The following is a 22,877-nucleotide window of genomic DNA, read 5'->3' on the forward strand; positions in this document are numbered from 1 at the left end:
ACATGGCTGCTATAGACCTCAAGAATGTGAGAATTATTTCATATTATGCCATGTCAAGTGCATGTAGCTAGCCCAGTTCTGGTCCTTTCTTTGCATTGGCGTACATTTAGTTTTGCTTTCTCTATACAACAGGCAGAACTCCAAACACTAAACTTTACTGTCCATCTCAAAGTGGATTACAGTTGCCTCTACTGATGCGCTGATGCACCGCTATGCCTTCTCGTCCTTATTGACTGCTATGTGGCCTGTCATCACGCGTGACCCTTACAGGTTCATCCTGCGTTTTTAAAGCAGCTGTAATTTTAAACAAGCACAAGCAAAGACAAGAGGCCTGGCCTTCGTACATCTTACACTTTTTTCTCTCTTTTTTTTTGCTACCGTGTGAAATAAAAAAGGAATACTTTAAAAGTTAAAAAAAATGATAAGAGCAATTGGTCCGATAGCCCTGGCATTGAAGTGCAGTACTGTTTTGGTGGGTGTGCACGTCATGAGTCAGAAAGCCTTCCGTCAGAATGCATGAGAGCCAGCAGCTGAAGTGGGCTGACCCATGCCCCGTGGAAAATGTCAACGATAGTTGAATAGACCAATGAATGAAGAAGGATGATCAAACCTCGTCTATATATGCATATGTGTATGACATTTTATTTATCAATTTTGAAGAAACTAACAGGAGGATACTGGAATAGGTAAAGTTTTCTCTAAACTAGACCTAAAATAATGGCGCTCAATCCATACAATTACCTGGCCTCCAGTAAAATGAAGGCACTCTTCCATAATTTAAGACAGGAAAAGTGAAATTACAATTAACAGAGGGATAATTGTTGTTGGCTAAAACTAAACAGTCAGTACTGGCTGAAGGCCACATACTGAGCTCCTGCGTTTGAGAAGACAATGCCTTAGAGGCTCAAGTAGTACAGATTATTTTAATTCTGTGACCAGTAGTACTGATAAACAGGACCACAAATTCCAGAATGCAGAGAAAAACACCCATCTGGTCTGGATGATCTACTCACATCTGGAACTGGAAATGTTGATGCCAGCTCGCAGATGAAACCATGGGTCATTTTGGCAGCTAGAGACCCACCCGGGGCGCTTGAAAGTCTATAAACCCCCTTTCTCTGAAAGGCTTCTTAGAGCCAGCCTGGGGGCTGTGAGCTCAGCGCTTTGGTGTGAAAGGGGGTCTTGTTTAAAGAAGGAAATAGCTTGACTTTTTTTTATTTTCTTGTAAAAACATAGCACCCTCCTCCCACACAGTTCAGATCTCGCCTCCTGCTTCCTCCCTGACTCCGCGTTGTAGCGTACCCGTCCCTGAGCAGGCACCGAGGCTGCAGATATTCGCCCAGAGCGCCCGAGCGACCTCTTTCCTTCAGGAGCTTCTCACAGACCCCCGAGAGAGACGAACCATGAAGTTCCAGGGGGGCTTGCTTGTGACCTGCACCCTCCTCCTTCTGGGTAAGGACTGCTGACCCTCTGACACAGCTCCTGTGTTTACCTCCCTATCCTCTCCAGCTCATAACCCTCCCTTATCTTGCTGCTTAGTGATCCCATAGTGTGTAACACATTGACTTTTTAAGTAACAGTTTTTTGTGGTCTTCAGCTTACAGGACCATACTTTGAATGTTAATTCCAACACTACAAGTCCCAGAATACAAATAATTGAAGCCTGTTTAAGGTGTTACGCATGAGATTTGGTCATCTTACTTTCCACACCACACACTCAGGCGCGGGATGAAATTTCTGTTACACAGGCATAATCTTGTGTGATTTTGCGTTACGCTCGCCGCATAATTATGCGTAGTTCACGGTAAAAATACAGCGTAAGCGCGTGGTACTATCGAACAAGCAGAGCACGTGTGGCTTTTATGTTTTTTGCAATATTGTTTTTAACGCCAAATGTGTCCTCGCGTCTATTTAATTTCACGCTAATATAAGGCGCAAAATGGCAGTTTGGATTTCATGAAACTTTCGAAAAGTTCACATAAATTCACGAATTTCAAAAAAGCCATAACTCACTAACCCACTCTGCTTGCCTTGTGTCATGACTTTCCAGACATAGCCTAGCTTTCACCTTGCACTGTCACTCCCCAATGTGCTTCCTTCATAACCTGACATTCTCCTGCCCAATATCCCAACAGACTCCGCCCTCGCGTACCCCTGCCCGCCAGTCCCCATTCAGGACACCCACCCCTCTCTAGTCTCACACCACTAATAAGGCCCCCTCCATTCCTTCATAACTCAATTTGTCCTCGTTTGGCAGAGCTGGCACATTCCAGGCCTGTGGCACAAATAAAGATTTGTTCAAGCCTGAGTTGGACAACAATGAAGGCTGTTATGTACTTTAGAGTGCATGAACTGTTAGAAGTAAACTGTTAATTTCTTGTGGGTTAAGAGGTTGTTGTTCTGAAGAGGATCAATGGGTTTGGTATGTTTGAAGTTTTTTTTATTTTTTTTTATGAAAGTACAAAATAGGTTTGGATCTGTTTGCTTTGTGGGCCTCCTTCAATATCCAATTACTTTAGATTTCCATTGCAGTTTATCGTGAATATTGCACAGCATTACTACAGTGGGTTTCCCAGCGCTTGCCCGGGGACGCACACATTGATAACAGCAGAAAGATTGCAGAAAACAAGCATTGCTAATGCCCCTGGGTCTCATCTATGAAAAGCCTATTGACTTGGCAAATGTGTTTTAGCCGTGTTGTGCACCAACGTGGCTGCTGTTCAGCATGGCTAAAAGTGGTGTAAAGGTGAGTGGTGTAAATTGGAATGCTGTAGAGATGAGTGGTCTAGAGTGGAGTGCAGTGTCATAAAGTAGAGTGTTGTAGGACAGAATAGCATAGAATAGAGTGTTGAAGAGCAAAATGGTGTGGTAGAGTGGATTGCTGTTGAGTGGCATACAGTGGAGGGGTGTACAGTGGAATGGGGTACAATGGATCGGTGTACAGTGGAGTAGAGTGCTGTGGAGCGGCACAGACTGTCGTAGAGTGAGGTGACATAGAGTGGTGTAGAACAGAGTGGATTAGTGTGTCAGAGTGGAGTAAAGTGGTGTGGAATGGCATAGAGGGAGTTGCATAGAGTGAATAGAGTGTCATAGAGTGGAGTGTCCTAGAGTGGAGTAGAGAGTCCTAGAGTGGAGGAACCTAGAGTAGAGTGGAGTGTTGTCAAGTGGAGTGTCATGGACTGAAGTGGCATAGTGTAGTAGAGGAAGTGGAGTAAGGTAGAGTGGCATAGAGTTGAGTGTAAAAGAGTGGAGTAAAGTGGCATAGAGTGGCTTAGAGTATCATAGAGTGGAGCGACGTAGAGTGGACTATGCATGGCGTGGTAGTGTACTGCCATCACAGACAACACATTTTCAATTGAAATGAGTATTACAGTTGCACAGGTATACACTTTTACTGATAAAACTATGCAGCACACAAGCTATAGTGAGTGGAAATGTCATCAAGTATTGTATTGATTTGTTTTGATTGTATTAAATATTTGTTTCCAGCACTCTTCAGAATCACAAAAGGTGCTTCATTGTGCTTTACTAAATCTGATATATTCTGAAATATTTGCACAGTTCATTTACAGACATTTACATTTTGTTGTGTGGTAGAAAAAACCTTTTTCTTTCACTTGCCCAGATTGTCAAATAAATCTTCTCACTTTGAAGTCAGAGAAAGAAAAGTAACCATCAAGCTCGCCTGGGAGATAGCACCCTACATTTGATCTCGGCCTTTGAATGCATAGCAATTGTGCCAAGATAAGAACAACATTTATAAGCCTGTTTTCAGAAAGTAAGCACTCCTGGAAGAATACAGTAAAAAGGCTATGCTCCACGGGAGGGACTAAATCAAGCTGGACAACCTAAAACAAATAAAACCAGCAAATAGAAACTAGCAACTGTGAGTTACAAAACCCAAAGCCAGCTGTAAGCAGCATATGGAATACATTATTTAGAATGTACCTAAGAATTCTTAAGCAAACCAGACAGGTTTGCTATCTGGGAGGCTTCAGCCTAAAAATGAATCAACATCCATGCTTTTAGCTCTCAGTGAAACCTCATGTGGTTGCTTGTCTGGGGTAGTTTGAGTTGACACCTGTCAAGTTTTTGACTGAAGTGACAGAGATTACATTGCTACTTTTAGTCTCTAGATTTTCAAACGGTCTTTTCCAGCTTTCATCCTCTCTTGGACCTTTGAGCAGTTTTTGCTGCAAAATAGCCCTGTGATTATTGAAGAAATGCTGTCAACTGTGTCTTGAAAGGCAACCAGTAATATATCCTATGTATTCAGGTGCTCATGTATGATTATACCGATCACGACCATTCACGTTGCCCACATAATTATTTTGGCTCTTAATAATATGTTAAGTGTTGTGAACACCACCTGCAGTTTATGTAACGTTTGCCACTCAGTCTTTACTACAAAGGACTCTGGCCCTCATTTCGACCTCTGCGGTCTTTTTTAAAGACCGCCGAGGTACTGCTGTGCTGAAGACCGCCAGTGCAGGTGGTTTTCCGCGCAGTGTATTATGACTGCTGGCAGCCCTCCGTCCTTTTTTCAGACGGAGAGCCGCCAGCAGCCATACTGGCGGTCAGCGGGGAAGTGGAGGCTGCTCTACCTCCACCCCACATCATCAGAACACCGCCCACCGAATCACGTCCCATGATTCGGCGTGGCAGTGTTCTGGTGCTGGGGTGCTGGCGGCGAAGCAGCCCCCATGGATCCCGTTCCCTCCCGGAGGATCACCGGAACAGGTAAGGTGATCGTCCATTAGGGGAGGGGGTGGGTGGGTGTTGTGTGTTGTGTGCGTGCATGGGGGTGTGAGTGTGTAGAGGGGGTGTGTGTGTGCGTGTATGCATGCAGGGGTGTTGTGTGTTTGGAAATGTGTGCATGTCTTTCTGTATGTATGTCTGTGAGTATGTGATGTGTGCGTGTATGACTGTGTGTGTGTCTGTTGGAATAATTGTTAGTATGTGTGTGGGTATGTGTGGTGGTAGTGTCTGTGTGCGTGACAGGGGGTGTGTGTCGATGTTGGGGGTGTGTAGGGAGTGGGGGTCCTGCCACGTTTGGAGGGTGGTAGGGGGGTCGTGGGTGTGGGGGGAGGACTCTGGGGAGGGAGGTTGGTGAGACCCCTATCAGAGCCAGGGAACGAATTCCCTGGCTTTGATAGTGCCTACCGCCATGGATTTCGTGGCAGTTCCAAACCCCACGAAATCCATGGCAATATGCAGGGCCCTGATACCGCCGGCAGTCTGGTGACGCCCGCCGGGCTGGAGACTGAATTCTCCAGCCCAGCGATCATCACCACCCTGGCGGTCGGAGTGGAGAAGTGGCAGTTGTCCATGGCGGTAACCACCATGGACATAATTCAATTTTTTTTCTGCTGGCCTGTTGACGGTATTACCACCATTTCTCCACCGACCGCCAGGGTCATAATGAGGGCCTCTGTCTTTGCCACACAGGTAAGTACCATGAAGGCCTTTTTCAGGGTGCTTAGAGGTTTGGGGGTAGTGGTAACAGTGTTTTGGGTTCATCAAACATGCCATTTGAGATGTCATCAAAACTGCCCTTGGTCATGTCATCCGTGATGCAGTATGTGAGGTCATGAACAGTGCACGGCAGAAGTGCAAGTTATACTTAGGTCAGTAATCTCTAACTATTGAATTTCAGTGTTTTTTCTAGTCCAATTTTTTTTTTAAATATAATTTAATCAAACCATAACTTCACTTTAAACTTTGTTTTTTTCATCGACTTTTTAAGGTTTTTCTCCAATGTAGAGTAAGATATTATTACCAGACCTAACTATAATGTCACTTTAACCTTCATTTGGCTTCAGTGCATTTTCTAGGGTTTTTTAAATGTAACATAATAAATTATTACAGCTATACTGTCACATTAACCTTTGTTATTTTCTACTAAATATCAAGAGTTTATTAACATAAAGCAAAATATTACTAATCTCCCTAACTGCATGTAGTACACACATGGCTACAAAAGGAGGTTTGAGTATGTGGTGAGTGACCTCTATTTGAAGAGTTGCACTTAGAAATCAGCCTGTGTAGTAGTGGCTTGTCTACCTATTAGGGCTTGGGTGCCTAGAGGGAGCTAGCGCTCCATAAAGAGCGTTGCAGAAAGTGCATGCTGTGTGTAATAAGGGCTTCCCCACCTAATAGGAGTTGGATCACAAGTGGGAGTGGGCTCTACCCACAGTCTGCACACTGATCGACGACTGTGTGTAGAGGAGGTCTGCCCACCAAATATTGCTTGTGTGCCTGGAGGGAGTGGGCTCTCTGCCCAGACTGTGCATAGTATGGACTTGTCCACCTCATGGGACTTGATCTCTGAGGAGAGTGGGCTCCGTGCACAGTCGGAGCACTGAGTGCTGATTGTGCATAGTAGGATCTTGCCCACCTAATGGGGATTAGATCTCTGGAAGAAGTGGGCTCTATGCACAGTTTGCACACTGAGCTCATACTACACATAGTAGGAGATGACCCACCTAATGGTGCGTAGGTCTCTGAAGGGTGTGGCTCTACACACAATCTGGACACTGAGAGCTGACTGTGTGTAGTAGGTGCTTGCCAATCTAATGAGGCTTGATTCTTTGGAGGGAGTAGGCTCATCGCACAGTCTGCATACTGAGCGGAGGCTGTGTGCAGTAGGGTCATCTAATAAACAGCTCACCAGTAGATCTGCCAGCCTTTTTAGTGGTAAAGCTGGGAATATTCTATCAATTTGTCCGAAACTTTACTGAAAGTCAGTACCTGTAAATGTTCCAGTCTAAGATGGCCATCATTCAACTTTCCTCTGTGTCCTTTTTCAAATCCGTCGTGGCTGTGTAGCTTTCCTATTCCTGTGAATCTTTTCCCGTTTTGTGTTATTTAAGGAGCCATACAATGTCTATCTCGCAGAAGGTATTTCTTCACCTGTTCATTGCCGCTTCCTGCTCCAGTTTTTGGCCAGTATCCTGATTCCGTCCTTTGCCTACAATCCTGGTCATCTCGAGCAAGTCTACAGCCTGGCACCATTCAATAATTTAAGTGGAGGTTTGTTGGCTTTTTGGCTTTTCCTCCTAAAACAGCATAGCCTCTCCCGAGGCACTTGAACCTTTCACGCGTTGTTTTTGTGTGGGATCACAGTGGCTACCAAGAGCTGCTGTTTTCTTAGCAATGAAAGGTCTAATTTGTCATGAAGATCTTCACATGCAGCCCTTGACGCACAAGTAGTTTCTGTCAGCATTATGAGCATACTGGTTGGCTGGACCAATCATAGATCTTGCAGAGTGCTAGTTTTAATTATTGCAGATAAAGCACGTTCCTGCTTCTTCAACCTTCTCCTCATCATAGTTATCTCATGTTCTGGTGATTAGCCTAGTCTGCACGTTCCTGCATTCCAATTGAAAAGGCGGAAGATCTCAACTTCTCCGAACCTGTGCTCTTCGTTCCTGCAATTTGTTTGTGCTTGTTCCCTCTTGGTCCCTAGCCTGCATCTGGTCCAATACCTGAAAGCTCCTCTAAGCCACCACACAGACATTATTGGTGTAGGAGTGCCTGATGGAGGTGATGGGAAGCGCCTTGTCGCCAATAAAGAGCATTATGGGGCTTCCTAGAGCAGTGCAATACCCTTTGCACCCGTGCATCGCCCCTGGTTGCAAATTCAACCAACTGTCTCTGCCATATGTGAGAAAGAGCTCGTGGGGCACTTCAGAAGCAGTATTGCTTCCTTGCACACACCCACTGAAGATTGCATCTTCTGCTTAGAGATTGCATCTTCCTCTTCTGCACTGTGTGGGAAAGCCTAGAAAGAGATTTGACACTGCATTCTAGACAAGCATTTGCAATGCAATGGGTGTCGCATTTCTCCGAGTTAGAGCTTTTAGCATTTGTAAACTCCCAACCGGACTTTTCTTGCCTCATTCAATGGAACAAAAGAGCGCGATCTCGCCGCTAGAGTTCACTCGTAGTGAAATCTATCGGCAAAAGTGCAATTATCTATGTAACCGGCAAAAGTGCAATTAACTATGTAACAGGGTCGATGTCATGCAAAGCGCTCAACTTCTGCCAAGCGAGATCATGCTGTGAAAAAAGAGAAAAAGTAGTCCACAAACCGGACAGAAAACAACGAGCCTCGTATGTTTTCAGTACTTGGTCGCTGCGCTTGAGGAGGGCTAACCACCGGACAAGGCATGACGTATGCATGCCTTGCACTAATGAAAGCAAGCATATTTTAAAAGGCAAGCCGATGAACTAATGAAAGACACTGACGTGACATGGACGGGGCTCCGAGCCCTTTTCTAACTACTACAGCGTCTCACAAGCGATACGCATGCGCAAGTGCATGCTAGCGCAAGCTCGACCTTAAAAATGATACAGTGCAATGGTTGCTAATTGCCTTGTCTTTGCTCTTTTTACTGTCTCCGTGTAGCTGCCATCATGATGACGCCTGCAAATTATTTTCCTACCCTAAGCAAGTGACATTACTCAAGGGCTACCACTTGCTTGATATCTACCTACTAATGATTCATATGCACACACAGATTATGCATTTCAGTATCTGATTGAATTAAAACCGCAGTATTTATGTGATATGCACACAAGAATTAGACATATCGCAAGTGTGACTATTTATCAAGTATCTTATTTTGCATAATTGGAGCTTCTGTTTACTTCTGTGATATACACACATAATCTTAAAACAGCTTTTTCATATTATTTGCGGCCCTGACTTTCATAGATTATTTGGTCTAATAGTTCTGTTCTGTCATGCAATTTCATCCTCCCCCTTGATTTCTCCAATTTAAAGTGAAACCTCCTATAAGGGGGGAGTAGATGGAAATAAAAAACTTTATTTTATATGAAGGCCATAGAGGCTGACAAGATGTCTGTAGAATTCCATAAGAATGGTATGTTTCATTGTTTGGCGTCGGAAGAAAAAGTTTTTAGAACCTTTCCTCCTACTGTTCCCCAGGAGTGACAAGAGGATATTAACGAGTTAAATAAGACTGGAGGAAAGATTGAAACCGGGTGCTATTGTAGCACTGTCCATGTATTAACTTCATAATAGGTCTCAAAATGAAGAAGATACCTTAGATACATTTTTAACAGCTCTAAGTGCATTAGATATGTCCTGCAATTTTGGAGAAATATACGACAAAACGATTAGGAATGATATTGTTCTTAATGGTATTAGTAAGAGATACAGGAACAGCTATCGGTTTTATGGGACGCCAGTCTCAAAGGCACTTTTGCCAAAGCCATTGAGCAGCCAGAAATATAGATGAGGACTGTGAAGGAGAGAAGAGTAGAGAATACATTTACTGGAGCTGTATGAACTACTGTATTTTGGGAATCAAGAACTGTGAAAAAAATAAATTACATTCAATTTGCTTTCTAAACATGTAGTAGGTCGAATCATGTTTCGTCCTTTGAATTCTGCCCTGCATTAGGAAAAACAAGTTGTGGAAAAGTAGCTCATTTCAGTAGAGTTTGAAATGAAAGCAAAATAAACCTTTAGTTTGCAAAAGGGAAGGCAGCTTGCACTTCTGATGGTGAGGATGAATTGTGTGGGAAACACTATTGCAAGAAGGAACAATCTGAAGGGGAGCACCCCTCAAGCTCCTCACTCACATGCACAAAGCCTTGCACTGACTAGGCCCCTCTTACATCAACAGCCACATCAGTTGCAACACCCCAACCACAAACCTATGCTCGGCCGGCCTCCTGCTCTCTCTTATCCCCCGCATCCACAGAGCCAGAGCAGGCAGCAACGCCGGCCTGGAATTATATCTCTGTGCACATCTTAGTGGCTCCCTAGTTCCTTGAGTTCCACAAAAAACTGAAGACATAGCACTGTATCTAGACGTCAGATTCAGCCAGCACAGTCCCCTTCTTATCTAGGGCCTGACTACCCGTCTGGGTGAGCTGTGCACTTTTCAAATGGACATACATAACATGACATAACATAACATTTTAGAACCTTTGAAGATTGTTGCAGAAGCATTTGATAGGAGTAAGTGGTGTTTGACATTGTTGGGCCACACCACTGTCTTCCAGGCAATTAACTCTATGCTTTGTTCCTGATCGATTACCATTCAAACTTGCATAAGGTGAAGTTTGCAAGTCACGTTCAAGTATACATCAGTTGTGATAGATTTCCTTAATGAAGTTTCCCCTGTGTCCAGGGGAGTGGGACAGCAGTTTCACCACCACGCCCACTTAGTAATTCTCCCAGGGCCAATGAGAGGGGCGCGAGTGTAAGAATCACTCACAGCTCTCCACCCACACTGCAGAGTTCACACACAGACGGGAAGGAGACCCAGGCACCAGCAGAAAGGGAATACTGGGTAGGCAAGGATCTGATCAGAACCACAATGACTGTGTGCCCTCCCTCATGGCCCCCAGAAATGAGGTCAGTGGTACCCCACTTGGGGAAGTGGCACGAGCTTGAAAGAAAAATTGCACATGCTAGTGGGTGCTTTTTGTCTGAAAGAAAACATTGCTTCCTGTTAGACTTGGCATCCTTGGCGTGGTCTTCCCTAACTTTTTGCCTCTGTTTCCCAGGTTGTTGATATGTGGTGGACTATCCAGTGCTAAAGTGCTCCTATATAAAATGTGTATGTAATTGGATTTCCATGATTGGCATATTTGATTTACTGGTAAGTCCCTATTGCAGTGCACTAGAGGTGCCCATGGCCTGTAAATCAAATGCTACTAGTGGGCCTGCAACACTGGTTGTGCCACTCACATCAGTAGCCCTGTAAACATGGCTTAGACCTGCCACTGCAGTGTCTGTGTGTGCAGTTTTAAACTGCCAATTCGACGTGTCAAGTGTACCTACTTGCCAGGCCTAAACCTTCCCTTTTCATACATGTAAGACACCCCTAATGTAGGCCCTAGGTAGCCCCATGGGCAGGGTGCAGTGTATGTTTAAGGTAGGACATATACTAATGTGTTTTATATGTCCTAACAGTGGAATACTGCCAAATTCGGTTTTCACTGTTGCAAGGCCTATCCCTCTCATAAGTTAACATGGGGGCTGCCTTTAAATATGATTAAAGCTATCCGTTCCCTTTGGGAGCAAATAGACATGTGGCGTTTGGGGTCTCTGAGCTCACAATTTAAAAATATATCTTTTATTAAAGTTGATTTTAAGATTGTGTGTTTGAAAATGCCACTTTTAGAAAATGAGCAGTTTCTTGCTTAAACCATTCTGTGACTCTGCATGTTTGTGAATTCCCTGTCTGGGTCAGTTTGACAGTTGGGCTGTTTGCACCTCTCTCTAGACAGTGACACAAACGGAGCTGGGGTGTAGCCTGCATATCCTGATGAGCCATCTGAGCTAGGAGGAAGGGGAGGAGTGGTCTCTCACACCTGAAAGGGCTGTGCCTGCCCTCACACAATGCAGTCTCCAAACCCCTGGTGTGTGTGTCAGAGGCCTGGCCTGGGCAAGGCAGGATTTCACAAACAAGAGAGACTTTCCTTTGAAGTAAGCCTACTTCAAAGGCCAAAATGGGTATAAGATGGGCACCCAAAACCACAGTCTTTAGATCACTTTTGGACATCAAAGGAAACCTCTGCCTGGGGAAGAGCTGGAGAGCTGAGAAGTGCTGCCCTGCATGTGACTGTGCTTTGTGGAGCTATCCTGCAGTTGCTGCTTCTGCCTGGTGAAAGTGGGCAAAGACTGGACTTTGTTGTGCATTCCTGCCTGTGAAGAAATCTCCAAGGGCTTGTCCTGAGCTTGCCTCCTGTTTTTGAAGTCTCAGGGCCATCAAAGACTTCCCCTGCCAGCACCTGGACTCTCTGCTGAGACTCCTACCCTCCCAAGTGGTGCCCTATCCAGTTCCTGGGGCCTTGACAGGTGAAGCTGGCAGACCAATATTGAAAATCCACGCACAGACCGCCGTGCAGGGAAATTTCTGATGCAACCTCCAAGACACAGCTGAAATAAAACAGCTCCGCCGGATTAGCGGCTGAAATCGACACTCCGCCTGCGGCTGGAAGATCAACGCACGCGGCTGGAGAAACGACATGCAACACCGCTAACGGAGGCTGGTAACATCGCAACCCACACAGCGCGGGTTTGCTGATACCGTGCAGCAGGATTTTTGACGCAAGCCTTGCTGGGCACGGAAAAACGACGCAACGCCTGCTCAGACCTTAATGCTTGCCCGGATCGACGCATCGTTCTCCTGCGGAGAGGAAAATTGATGCACGGCGACCCGACCGCAGGAGGAGAAACGACGCATGTTCTCGCTTGCAGGTGAGAAATCAACACATTGCTAGCCTTTTCGATGCACACTCGCCCATGCGTGTTATTTTGATGCTACTCAGGTACTTTTCAGTGCTAACAGTGTTTACAAAAGGATTTAAAACTCTTCTGCTTTTAAAATTAATAACTTGACTTGTGTATGTTGGATTTTTGTTGTTTTGGTCTTGTTTTGTTCAGATAAATATTTCCTTTTTTTCTAAACCTGTGTTGTGTCATTTTGTAGTGTTTTAGTGTGTTTGCTGAATTACTGTGTGTATTGGTACAAATACTTTACACCTAGACCCTGAAGTTAAGCCTATCTGCACGTGCCAAGCTACCAGGGGGGGTGAGCGGGGGTTAGCTGAGGGTGATTCTCCTTGACCCTGACTAGAGTGAGAGACCTAGCTTGGGCAGGGGGTAACCTGACGGCCAACCAAAGACCTCATTTCTAACACTTTCTAAAACGTAAACATTTATTGGCCCACCGACCGACTGAAGGGCTTGACATGGGTGGTACAGCATGCCCCCTAGGCCATTGCAGAGGCCTGGAAAAATGTCATACTGCCTTTGGTAGTGTCCAGAAGGAACAAAACACCACCAAAATGTCCTGTAGGCTCTATGGGGCTACCAAGCAGAGCAACAGTTCCCCAGCAAGGAGCTCCACATGTTTTGGGGTCCTCAACCCTAAGATTCCCAAGTCACAGAAAGGGTGATCTGATGCGATTGTTCCCCTAATTTCAAGCATCGCTAGGGCTAGGACTTGTGTCCTTAGCCTATCGGTGCCTGGACCTTTGTTATCAGGTTCTTTAGTTGCTCAGTAACCTTGTTTAATGTAGAAGACAGGTTTTAACAATGTATACTTCAAATATTGAAATCTATTGATATGTTGCATTTTAACAGTACATCACTGGATATACTTTCTAAAGTCAATGAAAGGTGGTACAATCATCAATGTGTTTCAAAATAGATTTGCATTAGATTTTAGTTTGTATTCTGGATTTGAATAGATGATAAAGCCCTAACAAAGCCAGTAGGCCTGGCTTTTTATTAATGCATTATTTAGGCTGGATTGAGCACAAAGTGGAAGTAGTGTGAGTTTTAGCGATTACAGCATGCTGGCGAGCAGATCATGTGAGGTTTCTCCAGTGCAGGTGTCAATAGTACATTTAGGGGGTTACTGGGCCTGTGTTTCCACACAGCCCCCCATCCTGAGCCACTATGGGCCGCTGGGCCCCGATCCCCATTGGGACGTTTTTTTTAATTAAGGGGAGGGGCACACTACCCCCAACCCCGAGCCAATAGTGGCCCTAGGAACTCCATCCTCCAGGACCAAAACATATTTGTATAGGGGAGAGGGGCACTCTGACATGCTTCCCAAGCCACGAGGGGCCTTGGGCACCCCATCCCGACTCCACTTAGGGGAGTGGGAGTGCATACTTCGAAAGAGGAAACAACAAGGAGAAATAAAGCTATTTCTCCTCGTTGTGCCTCTATCCGGAATGCATACAGTTTTGATGCATTCCCAGATTTGCTAGTCTTGGTAAATCTGGGAATGCATCAAAAAGCATAGGTAGACGTGTGGGAACATCCATGCTTCACCCACGGATTGCCTTCCCAGAGCAGAGTAATGGAAGGCAATGACTTATGCTGCCTTGCGATACTCGAGATTTACCAAGCCATGCAGAGCCAAGCATTGTGGCTTTACGTGGTTTGGTAATATTCTTTAAGAATTGTGTTGCCCTTTCATCAGCTTGCATGACAAAGGGGCAACTCAATCTTTTGATAAATCTGGGCATTGGTCAAATTGCCAGCACTTTCTGGGTTGTTTATTTCTGGGTGGCAGTTGTTGGGATCGATGCGCTTTCCCTTTGACCAGAGCTTTCTAGTGGTCAGTGCTTCTTGACTGTTGTGCTGCTGCCTGACATCGTTGACTAGGGCATCCTGGAACCTGGTTGCCTAGGTTCCCATTCAACTGCACTTGGAACAGTAACAAAAGGAGTAAGCGACATCCTTTTGTCAATCAGTGGCAAGCAGCTGTAAAACTGCAGGGAATTTAACAATTTCTATTGTTTTTGCATCTGCCTAACACTGGATCAAAAACAAGCATTGGCGAAGTCAATAGGTCTCACCTTCGCAATCTATTTGCCTTGGAGTGTATATGTCTGTGTTGCAGTGCATGAGGGGCTATTTTACATTTCAAAAGTACATTGAATCATCACACTTTACATTATTTATCTGATACATGCTTCATATGCGGAAGTAATTGTATTTCTTCTTTTATATCACCAGCGCAGGCTTTCTTTCGATATTGTAGTCTGGAATCATAATACATGTATGACCTGTATGTAATATAGTCAGGTCATACATTTACAAAAACAAAAGAGATTGGAAAACAAAGATTATTATTGCCTTAGCATGCTTTAAAGGCAGTGTTGGTTGGTGGTATTACAAACGGTGGGATGCTACATACATTTACATTACAGATATCACATTAAGTACATTACAAAATGACATAAAAACACATTACAATAAACAATTAAAAAAGAGAAAAATAAAGTTTCACTTACCTTATCCTGCAGGACATCCTCGATGCTCTCCAGTCCTGGGCTCCAGCCTCCTCCAAGCGCGAGGTGACATCACACAGTCAACTGCCTTATCCAATCCGACGATGCCCTCGTGCTGTTAAGCAGCATGAGTGAAGCGTCTGTATTGGCTGGAACAGGCTGCCACACCGCTCCGAAAGGCACTGGAGCCCTGTGCCTGCTCTCCACCCCAGCTGTCGAAAACAGCTGTGGTTAGAGGTTTGGAAATATTTTATGTTTAGACAGGGAGATATAACAATCCTGAAAGTAGGAGAATCTTGGAAATCAACCCCAAATACGAAGAAACTGGTTTATTGTTTGAAAAGCAATCGGCATATAGCACATGTGTTATTTGTCCGTGCCCATGATGACGAGGAAGAAAAGCTTATTATAAGATAAAAAACTCAAGCTGCAAACTAGCCTGTTAGTTTGTAACAACTAAAAGGATGTTGTTTGATGCACACAAGACATAGGGGCTGAACGCTATCTGTTTCTGACAAACTTCCTCAAATTCAATTGACCCTTAAAAGTTGAAAGTACTTAGAGGTATATGTTCAAGGCTCTCTAGCAGTACAAGCTATAGGAGACTGCACCCCTCTCACATAAGAATGACCTCTCTACTATACTGAAAGAAAAAGCTATATAACAATCTGCTATGCCTCTCTATTTAATGATGAGAGCAGCATAGACTTGGGTGTCCCAGGGGCCAATTGATCAGAATAATGTTGCTATAATTAAGTGAAACTACGAAATAAAATTGATGCACAAATGAAATAATTTGTGTTAATGGTCAGCTCTCACGCTTTCTGGATGTGGGCATAAGATTCACAACCTCACTGTGGGAGGCAACAAGATCCCCCTCATTTATTGTGTGCAGTGATCAAATCCATCACCTCAGAGGTCCCAGTGGCTGGCTAAAACAATGTTTTCTAAATTTTATTTCCCCTTTTCAGTTGAATGTGAACCAGTGGATAAGCCTTCAAAGGCAGTAGAGAAGAAGGTTGAAAAGAAAACCAAAAAAGATGTACAAAGAGTTGTCAAACCCCCCAGAAACCAACCCAAACCAGCTGCTTCAAAGCCCAAAGCTACCACCTCTCCCAGCAGTGGAGGCCCAGAAGAGAACATTCTTGCTCAAGTGCTGCAAAGGGGGCAGTTCAAGAAGGTGGGGGAAACACTGACTGTGCCGGCAGGAGATGTGCTTGAACTACGCTGCAAAGGAAGGTCTGTCCGCTGGAGGTACCCAGAAAACCTGGGGGAGGACGAAGATGGCCGTCTGAGGTAAGTCTCGCTGTGTGCGCTTGTTCAGTAGAAAGGAAAAGCTCTTTCTGTTTTATATGCATAATGCTGGATTCAAAGCCGCTGTGAAAAAGTTCATGATTCTTTACACAGAAGTAACTAACAGTTGAGTGCTAGTCATCTTTCCACAACAGGGGTATAGTTTGGGAGGGGAGGTGTTTGGGGTGTGACTCCGCCCAAATAAATGCCCACTTGGCTTGGTAGTTGGATCTGGGGGCTTGAGTCATATCTGTTCTGCCTGTGTTAGATTTTTCTGGTTGTTCTCAAAACGCAGAGGTTTTAACTTGTTTATGTTTCAGATGTGGAAGTTAAGAATATATAGTAACCAGTGTACCAACAAAGTAGTAAATCTGCACTCAGAGAAGTGTTCGTTAAATGACTGGAAATTACTTCTCTTCGGAGTTCAGAAACATTGGTCGTAGTAAGCAAGAACAGCTATGCTTTCTCAGTTTTCCAGACCTACTACTGGCAATCAATTACCCAATGTTGATGGGATGAATGCTTGCAAATAGTCTATTTATTGGCAGCCACTCAGGGTAGCATTTAATTGTATCATTTTTCGCTCACTGTTCCACTCTAGACAGAGGCCAACCCTAATGTAAATCGTTACTGAGCCTGTTCCTCTTAGGAATAATCCACCCGAACCCTAATCATCTCACTCATCCACGCTGTGGCCCAATGCTTTTTTTTAGGAGGCCAGGGATAAATGTAAAGTACACCTGTATAATTTGCATAATTTCAGGAATGCCACATTACCCTTGTTACGTTAAACTTTCAAAATAACACCATTACACCATATTGCGTTATTATGTACGATTCGCAGAAATAATGTGCTGCAAAAGAGCCATTTACAGTAAATATTCACAGCGAATGTGCCATTTACAGTTAAAATTTCCCCGAAAGAACAAAAACAACAGAGCGAGAGCGGCTGTTGCTCACAGTGCTTTTGTTTTTGTCAAAAAGTGTTGCAACAATGCATTAAGCACTAAAATATAGCGATAAATGACCGATTTGCATTTTATGTAATTATGTTTAATGTTACATTCAAATTATGCACATTTCACACATCCCTTTTTTTTAATTTTAGAAATTTGAGAGTCACACCCCCTGAATATCACTGACTAAGCAACGCCTGTAGGAGGCTGGACTGGCTTGTAGTGAGTACCAAGGGGTACTTGCACCTTGCACCAGGCCCAGTTATCCCTTATTAGTGTATAGGGTGTCTAGCAGCTTAGGCTGATAGATAATGGTAGCTTAGCAGAGCAGCTTAGGCTGAACTAGGAGACGTGTGAAGCTACTACAGTACCACTTAGTGTCATATGCACAATATCATAAGAAAACACAATACACAGTTATACTAAAAATAAAGGTACTTTATTTTTATGACAATATGCCAAAGTATCTTTAGAGTGTACCCTCAGTGAGAGGATAGGGAATATACACAAGATATATATACACAATAGCAAAAATATGCAGTATAGTCTTAGAAAACAGTGCAAACAATGTATAGTTACAATAGGATGCAATGGGGAAACATAGGGATAGGGGCAACAAAAACCATATACTCCAAAAGTGGAATGCGAACCACGAATGGACCCCAAACCTATGTGACCTTGTAGAGGGTCGCTGGGACTATTAGAAAATAGTGAGAGTTAGCAAAATAACCCTCCCCAAGACCCTGAAAAGTGAGTGCAAAGTGCACTAAAGTTCCCCTAAGGACAAAGAAGTCGTGTTAGAGGAATAATGCAGGAAAGACACAAACCAGCAATGCAACAACTGTGGATTTCCAATCTAGGGTACCTGTGGAACAAGGGGACCAGGTCCAAAAGTCACAAGCAAGTCGGAGATGGGCAGATGCCCAGGAAATGCCAGCTGCGGGTGCAAAGAAGCTTCGACTGGACGGAAGAAGCTGAGGTTTCTGCAGGAACGAAAAGGGCTAGAGACTTCCCCTTTGGTGGACGGATCCCTCTCGCCTTGGAGAGTCGTGCAGAAGTGTTTTCCCGCCGGAAGGACGCCAACAAGCCTTGCTAGTCGCAAATCGTGCGTTTGGCGTTTTTGGACGCTGCCGGGGCCCAGGAGGGGCCAGGAGGTCGCAAATTGGACCTGAAGAGAGAGGGGACGTCGAGCAAGACAAAGAGCCCTAACTGAAGCAGGTAGCACCCGGAGAAGTGCCAGAAACAGGCACTACGAGGATGCGTGAAACGGTGCTCGCCGAAGTTGCACAAAGGAGTCCCACGTCGCCGGAGACCAACTTAGAAAGTCGTGCAATGCAGGTTGGAGTGCCGTGGACCCAGGCTTGGCTGTGCACGAAGGATTTCCGCCGGAAGTGCACAGGGGCCGGAGTAGCTGCAAAGTCGCGGTTCCCAGCAATGCAGCCCAGCGAGGTGAGGCAAGGACTTACCTCCACCAAACTTGGGCTGAAGAGTCACTGGACTGTGGCGGTCACTTGGACAGAGTCGCTGGATTCGAGGGACCTCGCTCGTCGTGCTGAGAGGAGACCCAAGGGACCGGTAATGCAGCTTTTTGGTGCCTGCGGTTGCAGGGGAAGATTCCGTCGACCCACAGGAGATTTCTTCGGAGCTTCTGGTGCAGAGAGGAGGCAGACTACCCCCACAGCATGCACAAGCAGGAAAACAGTCGAGAAGGCGGCAGGATCAGCGTTTCAGAGTTGCAGTAGTCGTCTTTGCTACTATGTTGCAGGTTTGCAGGCTTCCAGCGCGGTCAGCGGTCGTTTCCTTATCAGAAGGTGAAGAGAGAGATGCAGAGGAACTCGGCTGAGCTCATGCATTCGTTATCTAAAGTTTCCCCAGAGACAGAGACCCAAAATAGCCAGAAAAGAGGGTTTGGCTACCTAGGAGAGAGGATAGGCTACTAACACCTGAAGGAGCCTATCAGCAGGAGTCTCTGACGTCACCTGGTGGCACTGGCCACTCAGAGCAGTCCAGTGTGCCCGCAGCACCTCTGTTTCCAAGATGGCAGAGGTCTGGAGCACACTGGAGGAGCTCTGGACACCTCCCAGGGGAGGTGCAGGTCAGGGGAGTGGTCACTCCCCTTTCCTTTGTCCAGTTTCGCGCCAGAGCAGGGGCTAAGGGGTCCCTGAACCGGTGTAGACTGGCTTATGCAGAATTGGGCACATCTGTGCCCAAGAAAGCATTTCCAGAGGCTGGGGGAGGCTACTCCTCCCCTGCCTTCACACCATTTTCCAAAGGGAGAGGGTGTCACACCCTCTCTCAGAGGAAGTTCTTTGTTCTGCCATCCTGGGCCAGGCCTGGCTGGACCCCAGGAGGGCAGCTGCCTGTCTGAGGGGTTGGCAGCAGCAGCAGCTGCAGTGAAACCCCAGGAAGGGCAGTTTGGCAGTACCAGGGTCTGTGCTACAGACCACTGGGATCATGGGATTGTGCCAACTATGCCAGGATGGTATAGAGGGGGCAATTCCATGATCATAGACATGTTACATGGCCATATTCGGAGTTACCATGGTGAAGCTACATATAGGTAGTGACCTATATGTAGTGCACGCGTGTAATGGTGTCCCCGCACTCACAAAGTTCAGGGAATTGGCTCTGAACAATGTGGGGGCACCTTGGCTAGTGCCAGGGTGCCCTCACACTAAGTAACTTTGCACCTAACCTTTACCAGGTAAAGGTTAGACATATAGGTGACTTGTAAGTTACTTAAGTGCAGTGTAAAATGGCTGTGAAATAACGTGGACGTTATTTCACTCAGGCTGCAGTGGCAGGCCTGTGTAAGAATTGTCAGAGCTCCCTATGGGTGGCAAAAGAAATGCTGCAGCCCATAGGGATCTCCTGGAACCCCACTACCCTGGGTACCTTAGTACCATATACTAGGGAATTATAAGGGTGTTCCAGTAAGCCAATGTAAATTGGTAAAAATGGTCACTAGCCTGTTAGTGACAATTTGGAAAGAAATGAGAGAGCATAACCACTGAGGTTCTGATTAGCAGAGCCTCAGTGAGACAGTTAGTCACTACACAGGTAACACATTCAGGCACACTTATGAGCACTGGGGCCCTGGGTTACCAGGGTCCCAGTGACACATACAACTAAAACAACATATATACAGTGAAAAATGGGGGTAACATGCCGGGCAAGATGGTACTTTCCTACACAACCCCCCCCCAAACGAAGGACAATACGACTAGCCATGACCTGATGAGTCTTCATTGTCTAAGTGGAAATATCTGGAGAGTCCATCTGCATTGGAGTGGCTACTCCCAGGTCTATGTTCCACTGTATAGTCCATTCCCTGTAGGGATATGGACCACCTCAACAATTTAGGATTTTCACCTTTCATTTGTTTTAGCCAAAGTAGAGGTTTGTGGTCTGTCTGAACAATGAAGTGAGTGCCAAACAGGTATGGCCTCAACTTCTTCAGAGCCCAGACCACAGCAAAGGCCTCCCTCTCAATGGCAGACCAACGCTTTTCTCTAGGGGTCAACCTCCTACTAATAAAAGCAACAGGTTGATCCTGGCCCTCAGAATTAAGTTGTGATAGGACTGCCCCTACTCCTAATTCAGATGCATCAGTTTGGACATAGAATTTTTTAGAGTAACAAGGGCTTTTCAGGACAGGTGCAGAGCACATGGCCTGCTTCAGCTCCTCAAAAGCTTTCTGACAGCTTTCTGCCCATAATACCTTTTTAGGCATTTTCTTGGATGTGAGGTCATTAAGAGGGGCTGCAATGGAGCCATAGTTCTTAATGAACCTCCTGTAATAACCAGTGAGTCCTAGGAAGGCTCTCACCTGAGTCTGAGTGGTAGGGGGAACCCAATCAATAATAGTTTGGATTTTCCCCTGAAGTGGTGCAATCTGTTCCCCACCAACAAGGTGTCCCAGATAAACCACCTTACCCTGCCCTATCTGGCACTTTGAAGCCTTGATAGTGAGGCCTGCCTTTTGCAGAGCCTCCAAAACTTTCCATAGGTGGACCAGGTGATCATCCCAGCTGGAGCTAAAGACAGCTATATCGTCCAAATATGCTGCACTGAAAGCTTCCAGCCCTTGCAGGACTGTGTTCACCAACCTCTGAAAAGTGGCAGGTGCATTTTTCAAACCAAAAGGCATTACAGTAAACTGGTAATGTCCTCCAATGGTAGAAAATGCAGTCTTAGGTTTAGCATCTTCTGACAATTTGATCTGCCAATACCCTGCAGTCAAATCAAAAGTGCTTAGATACTTGGCAGATGCCAGTGTATCTATGAGCTCATCTGCCCTGGGTATAGGGTGAGCATCAGTTTTGGTTACCAAGTTGAGACCTCTATAGTCTACACAAAACCTAATTTCCTTCTTTCCATCTTTAGAATTGGGTTTTGGTACCAGTACCACAGGAGAAGCCCATGGACTGTCAGAGTGCTAAACCACTCCTAGTTCCAACATTTTCTGAACTTCTTGCTTTATGCAGTCCCTGACATGGTCAGGCTGCCTATAGATCTTACTTTTGACAGGTAAACTGTCTCCAGTATCTATAGTGTGCTCACACCAAGAAGTGGTGCCTGGCACAGTAGAGAAGAGTTCTGAAAATTGTCCTAGGAGATTTATGCAATTGTCTTTCTGCTCAGCAGTAAGACAATCAGCCAAAACTACACCTTCCACAAGAGCATCTTGTTCTGTGGAAGAGAAGAGATCAGGTAGAGGATCACTGTCTTCTTCCTGTCCCTCATCAGTTGCCATGAGCAGGGTGAGATCAGCCCTGTCATAGTAGGGTTTCAGGCGGTTGACATGGAGCACCCTAAGGGGACTCCTGGCAGTGCCTAAGTCAACCAAGTAGGTGACTTCACCCTTCTTTTCAACAATTGTGTGGGGTCCACTCCATTTATCTTGGAGTGCTCTTGGGGCCACAGGCTCCAAGACCCACACTTTCTGCCCTGGTTGGTACTGAACCAAAACAGCCTTCTGATCATGCCATTGCTTCTGGAGCTCTTGGCTGGCCTGAAGGTTTTTACTGGCCTTTTTCATGTACTCAGCCATCCTTGATCTGAGGCCAAGTACATAATCCACAATATCCTGCTTAGGAGCTTTTAAAGGTTGTTCCCAACCCTCCTTTACAAGTGTGAGTGGACCCCTAACAGGGTGTCCAAAAAGAAGTTCAAAGGGGCTGAAGCCCACTCCTTTCTGGGGTACCTCCCTGTAGGCAAAAAGGAGGCATGGTAGAAGGATATCCCATCTCCTGCGGAGTTTTTCAGGGAGACCCATAATCATGCCTTTGAGAGTTTTATTAAATCTCTCCACCAGTCCATTTGTTTGTGGATGATAGGGTGTTGTGAACTTGTACGTTACACCACACTCCTTCCACATGGCCTTTAAGTATGCAGACATGAAATTACTTCCCCTGTCTGATACCACTTCCTTTGGGAAGCCCACCCTGGAAAATATTCCCAGGAGGGCCTTTGCCACTGCAGGTGCTGTAGTGGTCCTTAAAGGAATAGCTTCAGGATATCTTGTGGCATGGTCCACTACCACTAAGATAAACCTATTGCCTGAAGCAGTAGGAGGGTCAAGGGGGCCAACTATGTCAACCCCTACCCTTTCAAAGGGAACCCCAACCACAGGCAGTGGGATAAGGGGTGCCTTTGGAGTGCCACCTGTCTTGCCACTGGCTTGACAGGTTTCACAGGACTTACAAAATTCCTTTGTGTCCTCAGACATCCTAGGCCAATGAAACAATGGAACCAATCTGTCCCAAGTTTTCATTTGACCCAGGTGCCCAGCTAGGGGAATGTCATGTGCCAGTGTTAGGAGGAACTTTC

At 45.5% G+C, this 22,877-nt stretch overlaps 1 protein-coding gene across 1 annotated transcript in view; it reads left to right on the forward strand.

The window, feature by feature from the left end:
• The first annotated feature begins 1,261 nt into the window (after window positions 1-1,261).
• The window catches only part of LOC138245724 (platelet-derived growth factor receptor-like protein), a 67,187-nt gene continuing 45,571 nt past the window's right edge, over window positions 1,262-22,877 (forward strand). Inside the window, exons 1-2 of the mRNA XM_069199583.1 lie at window positions 1,262-1,452; window positions 15,768-16,092. Of these exons, the coding sequence (XP_069055684.1) occupies window positions 1,404-1,452; window positions 15,768-16,092 (374 nt within the window). The 5' untranslated portion in view covers window positions 1,262-1,403. The remainder of the gene's footprint in view (window positions 1,453-15,767; window positions 16,093-22,877) is intronic.

This window comes from Pleurodeles waltl, chromosome 7 (assembly GCF_031143425.1).
Source record: "Pleurodeles waltl isolate 20211129_DDA chromosome 7, aPleWal1.hap1.20221129, whole genome shotgun sequence".
NCBI classification, from domain to species: Eukaryota; Metazoa; Chordata; class Amphibia; order Caudata; family Salamandridae; genus Pleurodeles; species Pleurodeles waltl.